Source organism: Coregonus lavaretus, assembly GCF_964263955.1.
Source record: "Coregonus lavaretus genome assembly, chromosome: 24".
In the NCBI taxonomy this organism is placed as follows: Eukaryota; Metazoa; Chordata; class Actinopteri; order Salmoniformes; family Salmonidae; genus Coregonus; species Coregonus lavaretus.
Window position 1 is genome coordinate 38,438,662 of NC_140011.1, and position 19,750 is coordinate 38,458,411.

A 19,750-nucleotide genomic window follows, 5' to 3' on the forward strand; every position below is an offset into this window, starting at 1 on the left:
TTGTTACAGAGGTATATATTTGGACTTTTAGTCAGCTTGTTTTCTTTGACTGTGTTTCTCATCTCCCAGGGCAACACTATAATAAACACTTTCAGCTAGGCCTCAATCCGCAAACTGAGCTTTAAAAGAAAACATTTTGATAAAACTCCATGCTAAGATTGTGGTGAGTGTTTTATTTTGAGTTTAGCATGACTGAGTGGTCCGATAGGATTGTATTTCCAGTTGTCTTGTGTTTATTGGTTACATGAGGTTGTATTCTAACAAAATGCTGCTTTATTTCCTCAGATATGACCCCTATTAAATCCCTCTGCCTGTGTGTGTGTGTGTGGGGGGGGGGGGGGGGGGGGGGCAGCCCTCTCGTAAGGACACAGTAGAGCTAGCCATGGCCAGCCGTGATATGTGTAAGGCCTTCCGGAAGACGTGTGTAAGGCCTTCCGGAAGACGTGTGTAAGGCCTTCCGGAAGACGTGTGTAAGGCCTTCCGGAAGACGTGTGTAGAGAACCATGCCTTCTTCCGTCTCTCTGAAGAGCCCAAGTCCCATTTACATCATTTAGCAGACGCTCTTATCCAGACACAAGTCCCTCCTCTACAGTAAAAGGCTCTTGCTTTAGCCACAGGTCAGCACTATATACGTAGGTAGGGGGGAATTCACTCATTTGTCAAGAGGGATATGTACAAAGCTTTTATTGTTCACTGGGTTTGATAAAACTGTGCTACCCCTCTCTCTAGTGGTAGGACCCGGAAACAACTGTCAGGAGAGGGGAGAGGAAGAACCTGCCTTTTGAAAGGTCACTTACTGGGGCGATTCCCCCGAACACAGATTAAGCCTGGTCCTGGACTGAAAGTCAAGCTTAATGGAGAATCTCCACTGAAAATGCTTTTAAGTCCAGACACATCATTCTTAATCAATTCTCAGACCTACTGTGAAATAAATCTTTACATTGCTTGAATACAGTTAAGCAAAGCAATAACCAAACCCTTCTAAACATCTACGTTCCAGGAAGTTCTACAAAGGCCCACTATGACAACAGGCAGTGCAGGTCTTCACCTGACCTCCTCACTGATGTCTCCAAACAGGTACCTTCTCTTGTTAGAAACAATGAACATCATTGCATGCTCACGGCCAAACTTGTAGATGCACAAGTGCAATAGGAGATTTCCTGTGACCCAATTCCAATGGCTCACTTCTGCATTTTTTGGTCAGTTTGTTGATGATGCAAGTTTGTAGTATGAGGTAAGCTTGCAATATGACCACATATCCTAAGTCATAATCTATGGAGATTAACAATGTCTGCACAGACAGTTCCGTTTCTACAGTTTCAAACCTCTGACAGTGGCAGTCTGTGTTCTAAATGCATTCCTGTGCCTCTCAAGGTGCATTTCAATCAGTGAAATGGACTCCTGTTCTTGCTGAAGCTTAATGTTCTTGCAAGTCGTTATACTTCACGCTACCTCCATTCTCTTCTATTGGCCCGCATCATGCCTTATACTCTGCAGCCAGAGGAATCATTTATGATTAAACGTACCATCAAGCAAACAGCACTTTGTGTACTGCACTTCTGAATGTCATTCTCCATCTTGCCAATACAATATTTTTTTGCCAAATCATTGTGGACTCTGCATGCCAGACATACGGTAGCCTACAGTAATACGTGTTTCCCAGGTGTATGAACAGACCTGTTCCCCAATGCCGGCTGTGCCCCGAATGGGAAGCGCAGTCAGTCTGCTGTGGAGGTGCTGTTCACCACTAAGGATCTGGAGGGCCCCCAGCCCCACCCCCAGGATGCCCACACGTCTGCCTTCGCCCAGTCCCGCTCCTCCTCCTTCTCTTGGGCCGAGCCAGGGCCACAGCGCTACAGTGGCCCAAGGGGCCACAGTGAGGGGGCCACCCTCCGGGCCAGACAGAGCTTCAACCGCAGCTGAGGGGCCTCAAGAGGGGACGACTTCTGGCCAACACACAGCAGCTGGTCCCGCTTTACCCCTACCCGGAGCTGCACCCCGCCCTGCCCCGCTCTGGCCTACATGTCCGGCGCCTCTTTCTCCTTGGACCACTCACTCTCCAGCCCCACTGCCTCGGTCCTGCTATGTCCCTGGCCCGCTCCCCAGGCCACCCTCCTGGACGACTTCATCCTCCAGTTTCTCCAGCCCGTCCTCGTCGACTCCCTGTCTGAGGCCCCAGCATCATCACTTGAATATGTCAAAGACACTGATGCAATTATGTGCGTTTTCATGGAATACTGACAAATTCAATAACACAGGAATTCATAATTTAAATATTTATTTTTCAAGACCAAACCAAAATGAATTTTGTAACGATTGAAGCAAAGACTATCCAATATATACATTTGACAGCTTCCTGTAAAGCTAAGTCAACACGGTTTCCATTATAAAGTTCAGATACAGAAATATATATTAAAAACAAAAACAAAATCTTGGTTTTCCATCTGTATGTCATTTATGAGGAAATATAAAAATATGCAATGATCAAATACCTTATTGCTTTTAAAAACTTGAAACACTGGCAAAATGTATTATTACCATTTAATGCATTTGATGATACATGACCACAATTAAATAGAGAATATCACTACAATTCTTAAGTTTTAGGCACCGTTGGATGTTAAGTTGGCATACTTCCTCCAAAAGGGGCAGTTCCACCACCATACCAAAGATGGCGCCCTTTTGTATGCGTTTGAGCTTGGCTGATAAAATTCCCAATAAAGTCTTTCAAAGATACGCGACTCCCCGTAGAGTACTCAAGGACTCATACCAATGTTTCAATCATTACACGTCCACAATACCGACATTGCCATTTCACTTGAGCACTCGTCAAGTATTTTTGGTAGAGGGAGAGCATATTGTCTTTAAGACAGAAAAGTACCCCGTCTCCCTTGAGATCTAGTCTGAAACAGGGAAATAACTAGCAAGCATATTTAGAAAAAGCTCCACCCCCTTCAAAGTGTGTGCAGTGCATATTTCCTTCAGAAGCAGATCTCCGAAGGCTCCAATAGGATTGCCCCTTATAGAGCTAAGATCCCATAAGATAGATATGATTTCTATCTTTTGGAATTAGAGGGCATGATACATATTTTGCGCAGCAAAGTTCTCTGTCCATTTCCTATACAATTTTTTCCCCAATGCCCAAACAAGTGACGCCCTTCCCAATTTGTCACGAACAGAAATTGTAATTCTATGGACATTCACTGGTGTGAGCCTTTCATCAACCATGGCTTGCTCTCAGCAGAGGTACTGAACTCCTGTGGTTTGACTAGATATGCAGTTCTCCAAACAGCAGGTTTCTAAATGCTACAAGTGACATGATGAAGAGGGTAAGGTAGACATCAGAAACAAGTGCAGTACACTGAACATCTAAAATATAGCTACTTAAACATTTTTAGTAGCAGTAAAAAATAAATTCAAAATTGAAATCTCTTTATTATCCGACTTAAATAGCTATACGTCTTATACTCAGCAGAAGATTGATGTTGCAACCTTAGAGGTTTTTTTTGTCTCAGACTTAAAATATTACAAAACTAAAATACTATTGACTACTATAACAGTAACACGCTCTGCTTTGGGCACTAGCTTGAGCCTACTTTTAAAAGGGATTAAATAAAATAGCATAACAAAACATTTTAACAAATATACATTTAAAAAATATCCTTTTGGTTATAAGATCAGTGAGTGTGCACAGCAGGAGTCCTCCCTCTTTCCCTGCATTCATTGGTCCTGGGGGAGCTGATCAGAGGAGAGGCATGGGGGATGATTGGAAAAGGAATGGGGGATGATGGGAAAAGGAATGGGGGATGATGGAAAAAGGCATAGACGCTGATGATGCACTCTGGAGGCGTGGTCCTCATCAAGCGTCTAAACCTGCCCTCCACATGCCACTAACTGACAGACAATCTGATGGGAAAGTCCACAGGAAGAAAACAGTTGAAGGTCACCTGCTCCAAGTTATAATGTCATCTCCACTTCTCCAAACCGCTGCTCTAGTCTATGGCACTATATAGCTCTAATTTTGCAGTGCCCCCCCCCCCCCCCGTACTCCCCTCCTGTCCCCTAACTCACCTCTGGAACTTGTCGATGATGCAGTTGACCATCTTGTCTGTGACTCCGGGGCAGATGTCCTCAGCCAGGTGGAGGCTTTTCTCCAGCTCCTCCATCACTCCCTTCATCTCTCCATCCCTGCGCTGCAGCTTCAGCTAGAAGGGGTGGAGATAGACAGAAAGTCTAAACAATATAGAGGACTTACTCATCCTTACAACTGTTATACAAGAGTTCCACCTTCCCTACCTCAGTGAATACTGGGGCGATCAGCGTGGTCAAGCTGGTAGATGTCTTCAGGAGGTCTTGGTCCTGCCATCAAATGAGAGCAGGGGAGAACATTATAGACACATAACATTCCATTTACATTCTCTTCCTGGTCCTCCCACTGAGGCCAACTCACCGTTCCATTGGACACCTTCTTAGGGTCTTTCTTCTTGCGAACAGTAGTAAAGGACCAGCCTGGCTGGGAGGAGTTGTTTTCCTTGTTACTGGACTCCCTGGAAACAGACCGACACACACACACACACACACACACACACACAGACAGCAGGAAGGATCACCTACATGTTTATTGTTACTCTAGTTCAGACAGGGTCTTCGATCACATTTTTACCAACTGTCAGTCAGGGGTACATTGTTTAGAGCCTTTTCTACTCACGAGTCAGAGTCGTCAGAGCTGGAGTCTCCGTCACTGTGTCCCTCTGCCTTCCAGCGTTTCAACCTGTCTATCAGCTCAGTGAGGTAGGACGTCCTCTTGGCATTCTTCACTATGAACTTGTGCTTCAGAAGCTCCTTAGCTGTTGGCCTCTATAAAGAGGGACAATCAGCCCACAATTAAAGGCAGGCTAACCAAGAACAACCAAATGGACTACCACTCAATAACGCAAAATGGGGTGGGTGCTGGGGCGAGGTACTTACAAACGAAGGGTCTTTGTTGAGGCAGGAGTCTATAAAGTCTTTGAAGGTCTTGGAGAATTCTCCGCTGAGTGTGGGTGGGGTGTTCTTTGGTATGAGGAAGAGGACACGCATGGGGTGCATGTCTGAGTTGGGAGGCTCACCCTTGGCTAGCTCGATGGCAGTGATGCCCAGAGACCAGATATCAGCCTGGAGGAGGGAGTGTGTGTTAGGTAGGTAGGGACTGGGATTATGTGGGAGTAAGATTGGCAGCATTATTATGTCGTAGAAAAGAAAAGCCTTCAACTTAAGTGTCTTCCACTAAACAACCCCATTCTTCTCTCCAGTGCCCTGGATAAGCAGTTCCAGCCTCTCACGATGACCCCCATCTATTTCCCTAATAGTATAACCAAGTTAGCTTAGTGCATTATCATTCCTTTATGAGTTTAGAGCTGCTTTATGTCTCCAAGTCGATGTCTGTATGAATCATTTATATCTGTAGGACACTATTTAGGAAGAAACTAAAGAGAGAACAGAAAGTTGATTACCTTGTGGTCGTAGGCAGACTGTTGGATGACCTCGGGGGCCATCCAGAAGGGCGTTCCCACAAACGTCTCCCGCTTGATCTGGGTGTCTGTCAGCTGGCCCGCCACGCCAAAGTCTGCCAGTTTCACCTCGCCACACTCTGACAGGAGCACATTGGCCGCTGCCAAACCACACACACACACACACACACACACAGTCATGAAGTCAACAACAATTACTGAAATTAATACACGACACACTACTATATTAAAGCTGAAATCCAGATTAGGTGAAACTGCGCCACTGGTTGCCCCAGGCGCATTTGTTATTATTATTTTTTTAACTGGGCAGAGGAGCATTCTGAGTCGTGTCAAAAATAATGGTATATACTCTGCTGTTCTATCACACGTGCAATGATGTACATTGTTTGAAGTAATGTCTTTGTTTTAATATGGAAAACAGACTTGGCAGTTTCACCGCTACAGATTCCAGCTTTAACCCTGTACTGCTGCAGCTCGTCTCTGTCTGAGATATCCTACATACTGGATGTGATAACACACACACACACCTTTGATATCCCTGTGGATCTTCCTCTCAGAGTGGAGGTAGTCCAGGCCCTTCAAGATCTCTTTCAGCATGGTGGCAATCTGGAACTCATCAAAGGGCCCTGCTCGCAGCTACACACAACACACACATACAGTGAACACAAACACACACACACAAATCCACCTACAAACATTGTGCATGCATACGTTCACATATTGTATTGTAACTCTTACCAGGTCCAGAGCTGAGCCACCACCAAGGTACTCCATAATGATCCATAGTTTACTGCCCTGTACAGAAAGATAGAAAATAGATAATCATTAGACATTCTAATATCAACCTCTTCTAGGAGCTACACATGGCTGTAAACATGTTATTCCATGCAGAATGTCTTACGTTGCCTAGGCAGCTGCCTCCGGTACACAATATACCGCTGCAGCACAGGTTTGAATCCAGCCCACTCCAATATCTTCCATTTCTATTCAATAAACATAAACATTACTTAAAGGGATAATCCACCCCCAGAAATAAAAATCATGAAACTCCTGTCAATTTGGTGAAAGCCTATGTTCAATCAGTGGGTAAAATAAAGTAAAAATCCCCATGATTTAACTTCTAAGTGATCAGTCTGAAAATCGTGTAGGAACGCGTCATAGCTACATGGTTCTCGTCACTGGAGATAGTGTGTTTTCCAATATCACATTTCATAACGTTAAAAATATTACCTGCACTCCAGATCGCCAAATCAGCCAATAGATGGTATGGGCATACTTGTCTAGAACACATCCACCCGTTTACATCATGACAAAGTATATTTCTCGCTTAGATGTGCTCAACCTAAACAGTGTACCAAATTATTCACCTCAGTTTCTCCTTCAAAGTACCAAGTGCCCTGTGTGTCTGTGGGAAAAGGGCTGTAGTTGCCATAGCAACATACTCTGCACTGGCTCTGGGCCAATGACTGTACATACGAACTGCAAGTTGAACTCTGTGAGATAAATTACTAGTGCAGTTTGTTTAGGCGATTTTACAGCTAGCTAGCTATTTCACATGCTGATATTGAGTTTGGTATTATTGTGTGTGTAGCTACGTTTGCTAGCCAGCCAGCCAGCCCAGAGAGCATTGCATTGTGGGTTTTGTAGTCGACTTGAGCTGCAACAGATTTTCACGTTGCTACCAACTTTGCTATAACGACAAAATATTGTTTTCACATATTGGTGTTAATTAACACTTAATCGTAGGAATTAGTGGTTTGGGTTTTTTATTATTCCGATTATTTATGTGCAAATAGAAATAACATGTGGCAACCTCACCAATTCTCTCTACCGAAGCCAAGATAGAGTCCCTGCCAAGTGCCAACATGTGTGAGGCCTGAGATTTCTCAACTGCACTAACATGGATACCATCCAATACGACTCCCAAACTGACCATATATATTCACACTACACTCCAGACGGAGACAGGGTAGGCTGCAGAACAAGAGCTTACTCAGAGCAGAAGATGGAAAAGCTGACATCCACCACTCTCAGCAAACAAGGCCCTGGAGTATTTCACCCATAAGAGTCTAAGGGGGGGTTATACTAAGCTATATGGAATTGTTTTGAGGTCATACCAAGGATCATTTTGCTATTTCCATTTAGAATTTTAAGACCCCGTGACGTATCAAAAAATATATACATTTATTTTTGGCCTTACTGCTATTAGCCCATACAAACACATTGAATAACAGATTCACTACATGGAACAGATATACCCCCCCATGTATTTAACCCCATATTTTTTCAACTAAACAGTCTCCATATATACTTCCATTAATTTTTTCTTGAGCAAAACAACCGACATGTACGTGTTCATGAGTGTCACCTGTCCACTGAGGGGCATATGTGACCCGTTTCAAGAAGCTAGGTGTATGTCGCTCGTCACTACTTCACAGGAGAGGCATTTGAACGTCTTTTTTAATCCAAATGCGTTTTTGGGCAGAAATGCCTTCTGGAACATGTGATCTTTCACATGCCTTAATAACAAACTTGTATTCCATCTGTAAATAAGAATAAAATAAAATTACGAGCCTAGTTGGTTTAGCCACGGAAAAAGACAGGAACCTTCCCGCAAGCCATGATTGGCTGAGATAATGGATGGGCTGGACATGCCAGGAGATGAGTTTGGATTAGTCTGCCATGTAGCATGCCTCGGTCTAGAACGTGAGCTGCTTTTTCTCAAGAACATTGATGCCCTGAATTTAGCATGCGCTAACGACAGATCAGTTGGAAAAAGTTGTTGGGCTACTTTCTGCACACGCCACAGTCAGTGTGAACCGGAGTGACTTTACACAACGCTGGCCAAACAAGATGTAGCTACAAACAAAAAGGAGTTAAATGGTTCCAGTCTGCCGTGAAGCGTGACAATGTCAACAGCTATGACAATGTTTGTATTTTTAGTAGGAGGAGTTGGGATTATGCCGGTTCATTGTTTAGCTAGCTACATGTCTAAACAAAAGACTCCACTTCGCCAGATGATTACATGAGCCATCAAGTTAGCTATGTGTGTCTGGGTGTGATTACAGCAATCTATTTTATTTCATGAACATGTGTACATGTCAAGACAATAGTGACCCATCCACTTAGCTAGATGTGGCTGGGGGGTGGTTATAGCATTTCCTTCACATGACCCATCAATTTAGACAAGTGTGTCTGGGTAAGAGTCATCTAATAATTATACAATATTTTTATCTGGACACTTTTGCAAGTAACCATTTCACTGTACAGTTTACACCTTCTGTATCCTGTGCATGTGAAAAATAAACATAGATTTTATATTGTATGTGTTTACCAGAGATGGTAATGTGAAGAACATGACCTGCGCCAAAGTTAGATTAGAATATAAGCCAAGGACTAGATAGTGTATTTTTACCTGGAGTTTTTCCTTCTACTACTTTCACCACTTTCAGTCTTGAAATATTTGGTTGTTTACTATACTACTCACTCTGTTTAGCACATGGCCTTACATGTGAATCTTTAAAGAGATGGGCGGAGCTAAGGCTTAAGAGGGTGTGAACGATACGCAATGGGTGTAGACAGAGTTCTCCAGTCGGTGTATCAAAACATTAAAAGGGCAATTTTCTCAAAAGTGGGGTTACAAGTTTATCATCTTTCAAAGCAGAATAACGTTCACATTGTTCCTCAACTGCAGTGTATACAATTTTCTAGCTCTGAGTCTCTATTTTTATCCAATGTAAAAATTAATTGAAATGTTGCTACATAGGACCAAATCCAGTAATGTATTAGCTAGATAGCCTCTGTAGTCCTCTGTAGCTCAGCTGGTAGAGCACGGCGCTTGTAACGCCAAGGTAGTGGGTTCGATCCCCGGGACCACCCATACACAAAAATGTATGCACGCACGACTGTAAGTCGCTTTGGATAAAAGCGTCTGCTAAATGGCATATTATTATTATTTATTATTATTATAGCCAGCTAACTAGCTATTAGCATTAGCGGCTAACAAGATTTAGGCCCAACTTGCTAAGAAAAGACAAACTAGATGTTTGCAGATGTAAGAAACATAAAGTGTAATTAGTGGATTTATATTAAGAAGCGAAAACAGCCTTGTTTTCATCAACATTGTTGCATGTGCTGCATTGACCATGCAGACTGAACGCAAGTGTCTCGTGGTCGAGGAACAACAAATGCGCTCCTTGAGTGACAGGGGGCGGGGCTAGGTCTGTGTGGAAAGCGGCATGGAGAGAAAAAGAGTGGAGAGAGATGACTGAAGTAGCGATGACTGAAGTAGCGAAGTAAACTATAAAAATGGACGTTACACACGCCGTATCCCAATTAACAAACCAAAACATTCAAATACCGTTATAGAAGGTAAAGTAAAAACCCAAACCGGTCCGTGCACCAATACCGGTATATCGCAAAATACGGTATACCGCCCAGCCCTTGGTGTAGGGTTTGAGCAGAGCCTGAAGGTAGGGAGGTGCAGTTCCTCTTGCTGCTCCATAGGCAAGCACCATGGTCTTGTAGTGGATGTGAGCTTCGACTATAAGCCATTGGAGTGTGCGGAGGAGCAGGGTGACTTGGGAGAACTTGGAAAGGTTGAAAACCAGGTGGGCTGCAGTTGCAGGGAGCCCAGCCAACAGCAAGTTGCAGTAGTCAAGACGGGAGATGACAAGTGCCTGGATTAGGACCTGCGCCGTTTCATGTGTGAGGTAGGATCGTACTCCACGGCTGCTGTAGCCCATGAACCCACAGGAGCGAGTCACTGCTTTTATGTTTGCAGAGAACAACAGGGTGTTGTCCAGGGTCACGCCAAGGTTCTTTGCACTCTGGGAGGGCGACACTGTGGAGTTGTGAACCGTGATGAAGAGGTTTTTGAGCGGGCAGGGCTTCCCCGGTAGGAAGAGCAGCTCAGTCTTGTCGAGGTTAAGCTTGAGGTGGTGGGCCGACATCCAAGCTGAGATATCTGCCAGGCAGAAATGCATGTCGCCACCTGGGTGTCAGAAGGGGGGGGGGGGGGGGGGGGTTGAGTGTCATCCGCATAGCAATGATAGGAGAGACCATGTGAGAATATGATGGAACCGAGTGACTTGGTGTATAGAGAGAACATGGCCAAGAACTGAGCCCTGGGGGACACCAGTAGTGAATACATGGTGCAGACATACAGTGGGGAAAAAAAGTATTTAGTCAGCCACCAATTGTGCAAGTTCTCCCACTTAAAAAGATGAGAGGCGCCTGTAATTTTCATCATAGGTACACGTCAACTATGACAGACAAAATGAGAAAAAAAACTTCCAGAAAATCACATTGTAGGATTTGTTATGAATCTATATGCAAATTATGGTGGAAAATAAGTATTTGGTCAATAACAAAAGTTTCTCAATACTTTGTTATATACCCTTTGTTGGCAATGACACAGGTCAATCAGAAAATCTCCAGTTAGGAGAAATGAGTAGCTCTGTACCACCACCGCAACGACCAGATGCTCTTTGACTGAGAGAAAACATAGTCAGATGAAGAGAGAGCAGCTGGAGTAGCAGTGTTCTCTGGGGTGATCCATGTGTCCGTAAGGGCCAAAAAGTCAATGGACTGAAGGGCAGCATAGGCTGAGACGAACTCTGCGTTCTTTACCGCAGATCGGCAGTTCTAAACGCTGCCAGAGACCCGGAATTCCACATGGGTTGTGCGCGCAGGGTACACCAAATTAGAAGGTTTGCAGCCAAGGGGTGGGGAGCGTCTGTAAAGCCTACCGGGAGAGGAGAGAACAGGTATAGAAAACAAAAGTTGCCAAAGCTACAAAAGAGCAAAATGAGATCAGAAAATAACTAGGTAAGATACTCAAGTGAGAGAGTGGTGTGGAGCCTTCCTCGAACAACTCGGCAGAACTGTCTTTGTTTCGGCGACTGTCTTAGTTTTGCCGACGAGACCACCACTGACACGACTGCCGCTTACAGCTACCGCTGAGAAACTAACACTAATTGCCTAGCAGAGGTGAAGAGCACACCTCCCTGTACTAACTGCTGATTGCCTAGGAGAGGAGAAACCACTCCCCCTCCAATACAGCCACTGATTACCAAAACAAGTCACAAATTGCCCTGCCCCTTGATCCTGGTTGATGTGTCAATCATCTGTAAGTTATGAGCAGTCAGCAGTTTACACACCAAGTAGGCTACTGGGAAGACAGGCAGCACTTAAAGTAGATGGCCCTAGCTAGCAAAAATATAGTACTAAATAGATAAAGACAAATTATACTTATCACTCCTGGAGATATCAGGACTCCTCTAGCTATAGAATGAAGCACACAGGGGTGTGTCACGTCTCCCTCTCCTAGAAAATACAGGTATTGTAACATTTCAAGGCCCTGGTGTATTTAACCAGGGGTGAGTCACATCTCCCTCTTCTAGAAATACAGGTATTGCAGTGGCGGTCGGTGCTGTTTAAGATTAGGGAGGACGATTTATTTTTTGACGAGCATGACCTTATTTCTACTACAGTATGTTGGATGACTGCCATTCATATTCCATTCACCCAGCTCAATGTAACAACGATACGTTTAGGGTACTACATGATACTCGAATTTGCACTATACCCAGGCCTCTGATTTCCCGGCGTCGCGGTAATGCCCCCCCCAATAAATCCCCTTGAGTGGCAGTAATGCCCCTCAAAAAATACCATGCCTTGCGGCCAAAGTGGCCGTTGTGCCCTTGGGCTGAATATAATAATAATTATAATTCCCTTCTCCCGGCTGCCAATCGCTGTGCTCCGAAGCACCGCTCACTCAGATATCTCAATTCTTATTAGCCAATGTAGTCACGTGATTGGGTTCTTCTCACAGGCATCGCAGCTCTGAAGTAGGCTACAAGTGAAGACAGACACATCGGGGATGCAACGGCACACGTCATTCTCCAATTCCGAGGCGCATATTGAAGATGTTACAAAACCTGTCCACATTACTTTGTCAGCCAACAAGATGAGTAAAGAACAGCAAAAGCACTAGCCTGTGTCAATCTACTATCCCCATAGTACAAAGGTTGATCTATTCTATTGGTCAGCTTGTCCTTCTGTGCGAGAAATAAATATTCCAAACATACACTGGGACAGTTGTGGGACGTGATGGATCCCAAATTAATACAACCACTGTACATAAAAAATTAAATAAAAAAAGCAATGAGGCTGATGCAACATATCAGAACATTTTGCTTAATATGTTGATGAACTATTAGGCTATTTCTTCACATTATAAGCGCAGCAATGCCACATGGCAGTAGGCTATAAGCGCGAATGTTCCAAAATGCAATTAGCGGGACAAACACTCCTCAAAAGAGCACCGCAAATGCGAGCAGTTTCATATATTATATGAAAATATCCTTCAGAGATTTAGAGAGAGGGGGAAGATCTAAAGATGTTACATGGGTTGTTAATATGATTAGGATTGTCTTACGCTATTGGACAACGAAAGAAAATTGAGAACCTAGGATAAATACTGGTTTCAATGGCATATGAGGAAGTGTTTATAAAAGAATCCCCTTAAACATTCCTATGGTAGAAACACGGTAAGACATGCCTCATAAAATGATTTAAAAAACATCCAGGTTTTAAACAATTATGTTTATGGTTAAATAGTTACAAAAGATGTTGACTGCCTCAACTCAGATTGCAAGGTGGGTGATGTTGCAGTGCGCAACAGGCACTGACATTTCTCTCCTATCTGAATGAATAGTGCCTCAAGTATGTCTACAGAATCAAGCCTTTAGATACACTGAATATAAATTTCTGTCTGTAATAAAACTTAGAAATTGTTATATTTTTGTTCAGTATATTAATAATTATCATTATATATTTGTCAAACATGACTGGCATTTAGCCTATACAGTGCATTCGGAAAGTATTCAGACCCCTTTACTTTTTCCACTTTGTTGTCTTATTCAAATTGATTAAATCGTTATTTCCCCCTCATCAATATATACTCACACAATACCCCATAATGACAAAGCAAATGCCTGATTGGTGGAGTGCTGCAGAGATGCTCTGGAGCTCTGTCAGAGTGACCATCGGGCCCTTCTCCCCCGATTGCTCAGTTTGGCCAGCTCTAGGAAGAGTCTTGGTGGTTCCAAACTTCTTCCAATTAAGAATGATGGAGGCCACTGTGTTCTTGGGGACCTTCAATGCTGCAGAAATGTTTTGGTACCCTTTGTGCCTCGACACAATCCTGTCTCTGAGCTCTACGGACAATTCCGTCGACCTCATGGCTTGGTTTTTGCTCTGGCATGCAACGTCAACTGTGGGACCTTATATACACAGGTGTGTGCCTTTCCAAATCATGTCCAATCAATTGAATTTACCACAGGTGGACTCCAATCAAGTTGTAGAAACATCAATGATGATCAATGGAAACAGGATGCACCTGAGCTCAATTTTGAGTCTCATAGCAAAAGGGTCTGAATACTTCTGTAAATACTGTATGTTTGATATTTTTTCATACATTTGCAAACATTTCTAAAAACCTGTTTTCGCTTTGTCATTATGGGGTATTGTGTGTAGATTGATGAGGGAAAAATTTAAATTTAATCAATTTTAGAATAAGGCTGTAACGTAACAAAATGTGGAAAAAGTGAAGGGGTCTGAATACTTTCCGAATGAAGGTGACAGACATTGACACATGCAATACCGCCTTGCACACTATTGCATGCATCTAGCAGATCTAGGGTGTAATCATTAGTCCAAACAAGTTTCTATTGAACAAATTCAGGTAGATACATTCCCATTTCATTCCGTTTAAGAAACGTTTTGCAACAGAATTGGCGGAATACACCCGATCACCCACACACCCAGTTCACTTTCATAGTAGCCATACAAACAGCATCGTCACATCTACATGCCCTCCTCCTCTTACATTTTTCCTTCGCTTCTGGACTTCTGTGCACAACACAACTGCTGTCTGTGACCAGGCGAACAAACCTCTCCAAGCCAAACCTTCATATCATAACCGCTGCACAGCCTACATCGTTGTCACCATAGTAACGTCATAGTGAGAATAGCTACTAGATCTAACGCTTTAGTAAACCCACAATCCAATCCATGTGTACAATCACGCAGTAGTGTACAGCAAGCAGTTTAGCAGTTACACCGGCGGGCCCCGGTGACAATACATTTATATAACCGAAAGCTTACCTTGACATAATGACTTGGAAGAGTTGGAGTGTTGGATAGCATTAGCCAGCTAGCTAACATAAATATAATTCCTCTGAGTCAGGTTGTCGAGTAGGCTAAATTAGCTGCATTAGCTTGCACAGTATGAAAATGAAACTGCTGCTGCTTCTCCTTAACTTAATTTGTTCAAAACTGTTCACCTATTGTCTCTCTCTTTGAGTCTACTACTCACATTTTATGCACTGCAGTGCTAGCTAGCTGTAGCTTATGCTTTCAGTACTAGATTCATTCTCTGATCCTTTGATTGGATGTACAACATGTCAGTTCATGCTGCAAGAGCTCTGATAGGTTGGAGGACGTCCTCCTGAAGTTGTCATAATTACTGTTTAAGTCTATGGAAGGGGATGAGGATGAGAACCATAAGCCTCCCAGGTTTTATATTGAAATCTATGTACCCAGAGGAGGATGTAAAATAGCTGTCCTCTGGCTACACCTTGGTGCTACCCTGCAGAGTGCTGTTGAGGCTACTGTAGACCTTCATTGCCCAACAGTGTGTTTTAAATCATTTATTTGGTGACATGAATATATTTAGAATAGTTTTATATAAAAAAGATAAATTTAATGTTTCACTATTTTTATGAAATTCACTGAGTAAGATGGTCCTCCCCTTCCTCCTCTAAGGAGCCTCCACTGAGGTATTGTAACATTTCAAGGCCCTAGTGTATTTAACCAGGGGTGAGTCACGTCTGCCTCTCTTCTAGAAATACAGGTATTGTAAAATAGTAGAGAGGATTCTTCTGTTAAGTGAAACTGTATTTTTAAATGGTACAGACTGATCCATTATCATTTTGAAGGAACAGACGTTAACACCTCTTGTCGAATTGTAGCTGGTTGTTTCACAGCTGTGAGTATAAAGCTTTACATAACGTATTGCCAGAGGTCTCCAAGTATGAGGTAAACAGCTAGCTGTATGCTAGAGTCTGTGGGGCCTACGCTTTGTTAACTGCTTTGTGTTCAGATATTTGTCATTCAATCCCAGTGTGTGTGTTACCTTGAGGTAGGAGCCGTAGTACTTGGTGACGTAGGGGCTGTCACACTGGCTGAGCACGGTGATCTCCTGCTGGATGTCCTCCATCTCATCCTCAGCCTCCTCCAGGTCTATGGTCTTGATGGCCACCACTTTCTGGGTGCGGTTGTCTATGCCCTTGAACACCTCGCCGAAGGAGCCTTTCCCAATACGCTCCAGCTTGGTGAACAGCTCCTCAGGGTCCGTCCGGCTGTTCTGAAGGTCGAGAGACAGGAACATACAAGTTATATAGCTAGTTTATACTGTTGGATCAGTTAAAAAATAAAAATAAATAATAATAATGACGTTGCCATTCCTCTAATTAACCAGTTAAACGGTGTGGCTACATATTTTATTGATAGGCCACTATATAAAACAGATGATCAAATATTTTCTATTAAAAAATACACAATTAGGAAAATCCATATAATCTGCACTGTTGCTGCAATGTAGCCTAACTCTAGATAACCACAAGCATGTTTGCAAAAGGAGCCTGGTGGATCCAAATAAATGATCAACTTTCTTCTCTGTTAAGCTTTTTATAACTTTCCTCGTTCAAAATGTGGGACATTTCAAATTCAGCAAAGGTGAGAGTGTGGCCTTGAGAAGTAAGTCGCTCTGGATAAGAGCGTCTGCTAAATGATGTAAATGTAAATGAGAACACTGGGAAGCAGACGTCTTTTGATAATATCATGACACCATCACAACCCCTCTACCTCACCTGACACAGGGAGAGTGGGGTTCCAGTTCCACAGACAGACAGTGCATTTATTCATCTGTACAGACAGTGGAGGAAGTCAGTGGCACCAGCCTTGATCTCTCCCTGCCTTGACTATTAATAGCACTGCTTGGCAGTCTGGCACAGAGGCAGGGCTAGATGACTTCCTTGTCTTTCAACCCCTTTGGGCGTGTGGTGCCCCAGTGTGACAGCACTACCTAGAATGGCAGCAGAGTCAGTGTCTGGGTGAGCAGAGCCTGGCTCATGGTGTCACAGAGTGCCAGAGCAGCGATAGCAGGCTGTATCCAGCCTGCCCCATGTCTCACATCTAGACCTTTTTTTAAACATTTAGCCTAACATACACACGTGCACAAACACACAGTCCTATAGGGCCGTTTCCAATTTCCCTGCACTGTTGACCACTAGCCTAGCCCCACCTCAGGTGTTACCCACAGGAAGCCAGGGTAAGGAATACAAGAAGGTAAGGAATACTTCCTCTCAGGCCACACCCGCTTCAAGCTTATAGAACAACACTTCAACATGGCCAATGTTACTGGTCATAGTTGGCAGTATCATACCAGTTTCACAAGACATTAAAGCTTGAGGCCTGATTTAGCATCAGACTTGGGACTCCAGGTAGGCCTCATGACCAGGCTATATGAGAAAACAACAGGAAATCATAAAGGAGCGGGGAGCTGCTGATCTCCCTTGAGACAGACAGTTGGATATCCTACAGTTAGGAATTAATTTGCCAGAGCATAGTAAGTTGGTGGTCTGTTGATATCCCTCTAGTGGTGTGGGGGCTGTGCTTTGGCAAAGTGGGTGGGGTTATATCCTGCCTGGTTGGCCCTGTCCAGGGGTATCGTCAAACAGTGTGTCCCCCCCCCCCTACCCCCTCCCCTCCCCAGCCTCTAGTATCTATGCTGCAATAGTCTATGTGCCGAGGGTCTAGGGTCAGTCTGTCCTATCTGGTGAAATGCTCCCTGTAATTCTCCCATCTCTCTCTCCCATCCCGGAGGACCTGAGCCCTAGGAGCAGGCCTCAGGACTACCTGCTGTCCCCAGTCCACCTTGTCGTGTTGCTGCTCCAGTTTCAACTGTTCTGCCTGTGGCTATGGATGCCTGACCTGTTCACCAGACGTGCTACCTTGTCGTGCTGCTGCCTTTTTACTTATCTACCTCTGAATACTCTGCTATGAAAAGCCAACTGACATTTACTCCTGAGGTGCTGACCTGCTGCACCCTCTACAACCACTGTGATTATTATTTGACCCTGCTGGTCATCTATGAACATCTTGAAGAACGATCTGGCCTTAATGGCCATGTACTTTTATAATCTCCACCCAGCACAGCCAGAAGAGGACTGGTTCCTCTTTAGGTTTCTTCCTAGGTAGTTTTTCCTAGCCACCGTGCTTCTACATCTGCATTGCTTGCTGTTTAGGGTTTTAGGCTGGGTTTCTGTATAAGCACTTTGTGACATCTGCATATGTAAAACGGGCTTTATAAATACATTTGATTGATGGGTGAACAAACATGTAATTATTAAACCCCCAGGGAAATGACTAATATCAACCACCTCTTATCAATGCAGCCTTCCTACCATTGCACAAGGCAGCTTGAGTACTGGAGTACTGCAAAGTAAATGACCATGTTTTGTGATGAACATTCTAATAAAACAGCAGGGAGAGAATAATCTGCAGAGGCAATGAGCTACTGCCTCAGACTCAATGGGATAATGGTGATATTTGTCACAATTGACTTTCCTTATGTTTAATTTCAGACTTGTGAGATATTATGGATAAACTGAAATAGAAAACACCTTCAAGCCTAAACCCCTAATAAAAAAAGTTGGTATACAAAAATAACTGGAAAAGCATTGAAGCTTTTAGCAATCTTCCCTCTGATGTTCACATCAATGATGTCGCTAACGTTATTGCACTGAAAGGTTCCCAGCCATGTCAGATTACAGGCTGTAAATGGAGAGCAGCAGTTGTAGCTAGTGGCTTAGGCCTATTTCAAGTCACAAATCTAGGAAACGGTGACCTTATGACCGCCTAAACAATGACAATGTATAGCTAATTTGCCAAGGCAAGGAATACACAAGAGGCTTTCAGGAGACCAGAGGTGAACACCTGTGCCTTTTTATCAAACATCACCTACCAATTAGCTAACTAACCTTTCCTTGATTACCAACGCTACCCTCAAAATATATAGCTAAAGACCGCTGGTGCTTTATCTCTAGACAACTAACGTTAGCTAGATACCAAACAAGGCAAGCAGATAGTCCACGCAAGCTAGCTAACGTTAGGTCATTTAGCTCACCTGTTACACAATGTCAGACATTTGTCATTCCTTCCACTGAATACCTGCGGTCATGAGTGCTAATAAAGGTAGCGATCTAACTTTGATTTGTTTGTGTCATAATGCCCTCCAAAAACGATCTAGTAATCCAATCCCCGGGACAGCTAGTTACGAAACGTAGTTAGGGTAACGTTAACTATGGTGTAACTTTAGAACTAACTAACATATCTAACTAGCAACGCCTTGCAAGATAGCTACCGTTTGCTAACTAGCGTCACAGTTAGCCGCAAGCTAGCTAAATGGTTTTGTTGTTGAAAAAGTTGGAGGCCTCCACTTACCTGCATCCCAGGCACTTGCACCGCACCCGGTGACTGGGCCATTTTCCGCATCCAAAGGAATAATAGAAAGCCAACCAATTAAATAATAGTTTTAGCTAGCTAGACTAGCTAGCTAACTAACGCCAGGTAACGTAGTTTGGTTTTTATTATTCGCTAGTTAGCAGTAGCAACCTTTTTTCTTTTGGAAAAACAACGTAGCCAGATAGGAGCTAGTTTCCAGTATCTTTGACGTAGCTAGCGAGCTAGCTGCTATTAAGTCGTCGAAGCTAACTGCTAGCTAACATTACCCAGCTAGCTACTTCAAAACAACAGGCGACTATTTAATTCCATGATGACATCGACCTAGATGTTTAAAAAAAAATCTAATTAATAGTTGTAAAACAATGTCTTAGATGTTACGACAGGCTATTCATCTGTGGATTTAGCTAGTACAAATGCACTCCAAACGACCGAGCAGTCGACGACTTGTCAGACTTGCGTTGATGTGGCTGGCTGAAGTTATCAGCAGTTGGGTGGAGCCGAATACTGACTGTGCAGAGACACTTGCGTCACTGCTTTTGTCACCTTGCTTTGCTAGCTAGACAGGGTTGTGTTAAAGTAACTCTCTCTGCAACTTCTGTTTCTACTGGACAAAACAATTGACTGTATATTTATAGACATATATGGAC

General features: G+C 43.6%; 1 protein-coding gene and 1 pseudogene across 2 annotated transcripts in view; one reads left to right on the forward strand and one right to left on the reverse strand.

Moving 5' to 3' along the window:
* The window catches only part of LOC311099868 (rab proteins geranylgeranyltransferase component A 2-like), a 54,847-nt pseudogene extending 52,924 nt beyond the window's left edge, over positions 1 to 1,923 (forward strand). Inside the window, exon 14 of the transcript in view lies at positions 1,676 to 1,923. The product of the transcript in view is annotated as a rab proteins geranylgeranyltransferase component A 2-like (transcript). The remainder of the gene's footprint in view (positions 1 to 1,675) is intronic.
* Positions 1,924 to 2,261: 338 nt separating this feature from the next.
* Positions 2,262 to 19,568, reverse strand: LOC311099961 (serine/threonine-protein kinase 26-like). Its single transcript, XM_084140682.1, has 11 exons — positions 19,083 to 19,568; positions 15,712 to 15,942; positions 6,249 to 6,305; positions 6,038 to 6,146; positions 5,493 to 5,650; positions 4,969 to 5,154; positions 4,709 to 4,857; positions 4,451 to 4,547; positions 4,297 to 4,359; positions 4,072 to 4,205; positions 2,262 to 3,906 (listed from the first exon to the last, which is right to left on the reverse strand). The coding sequence occupies exons 1-11, from the start codon at positions 19,131 to 19,133 to the stop codon at positions 3,891 to 3,893; spliced, it is 1,251 nt and encodes a 416-aa protein (XP_083996808.1). The 5' UTR covers positions 19,134 to 19,568; the 3' UTR covers positions 2,262 to 3,890.
* Positions 19,569 to 19,750: the final 182 nt, after the last annotated feature.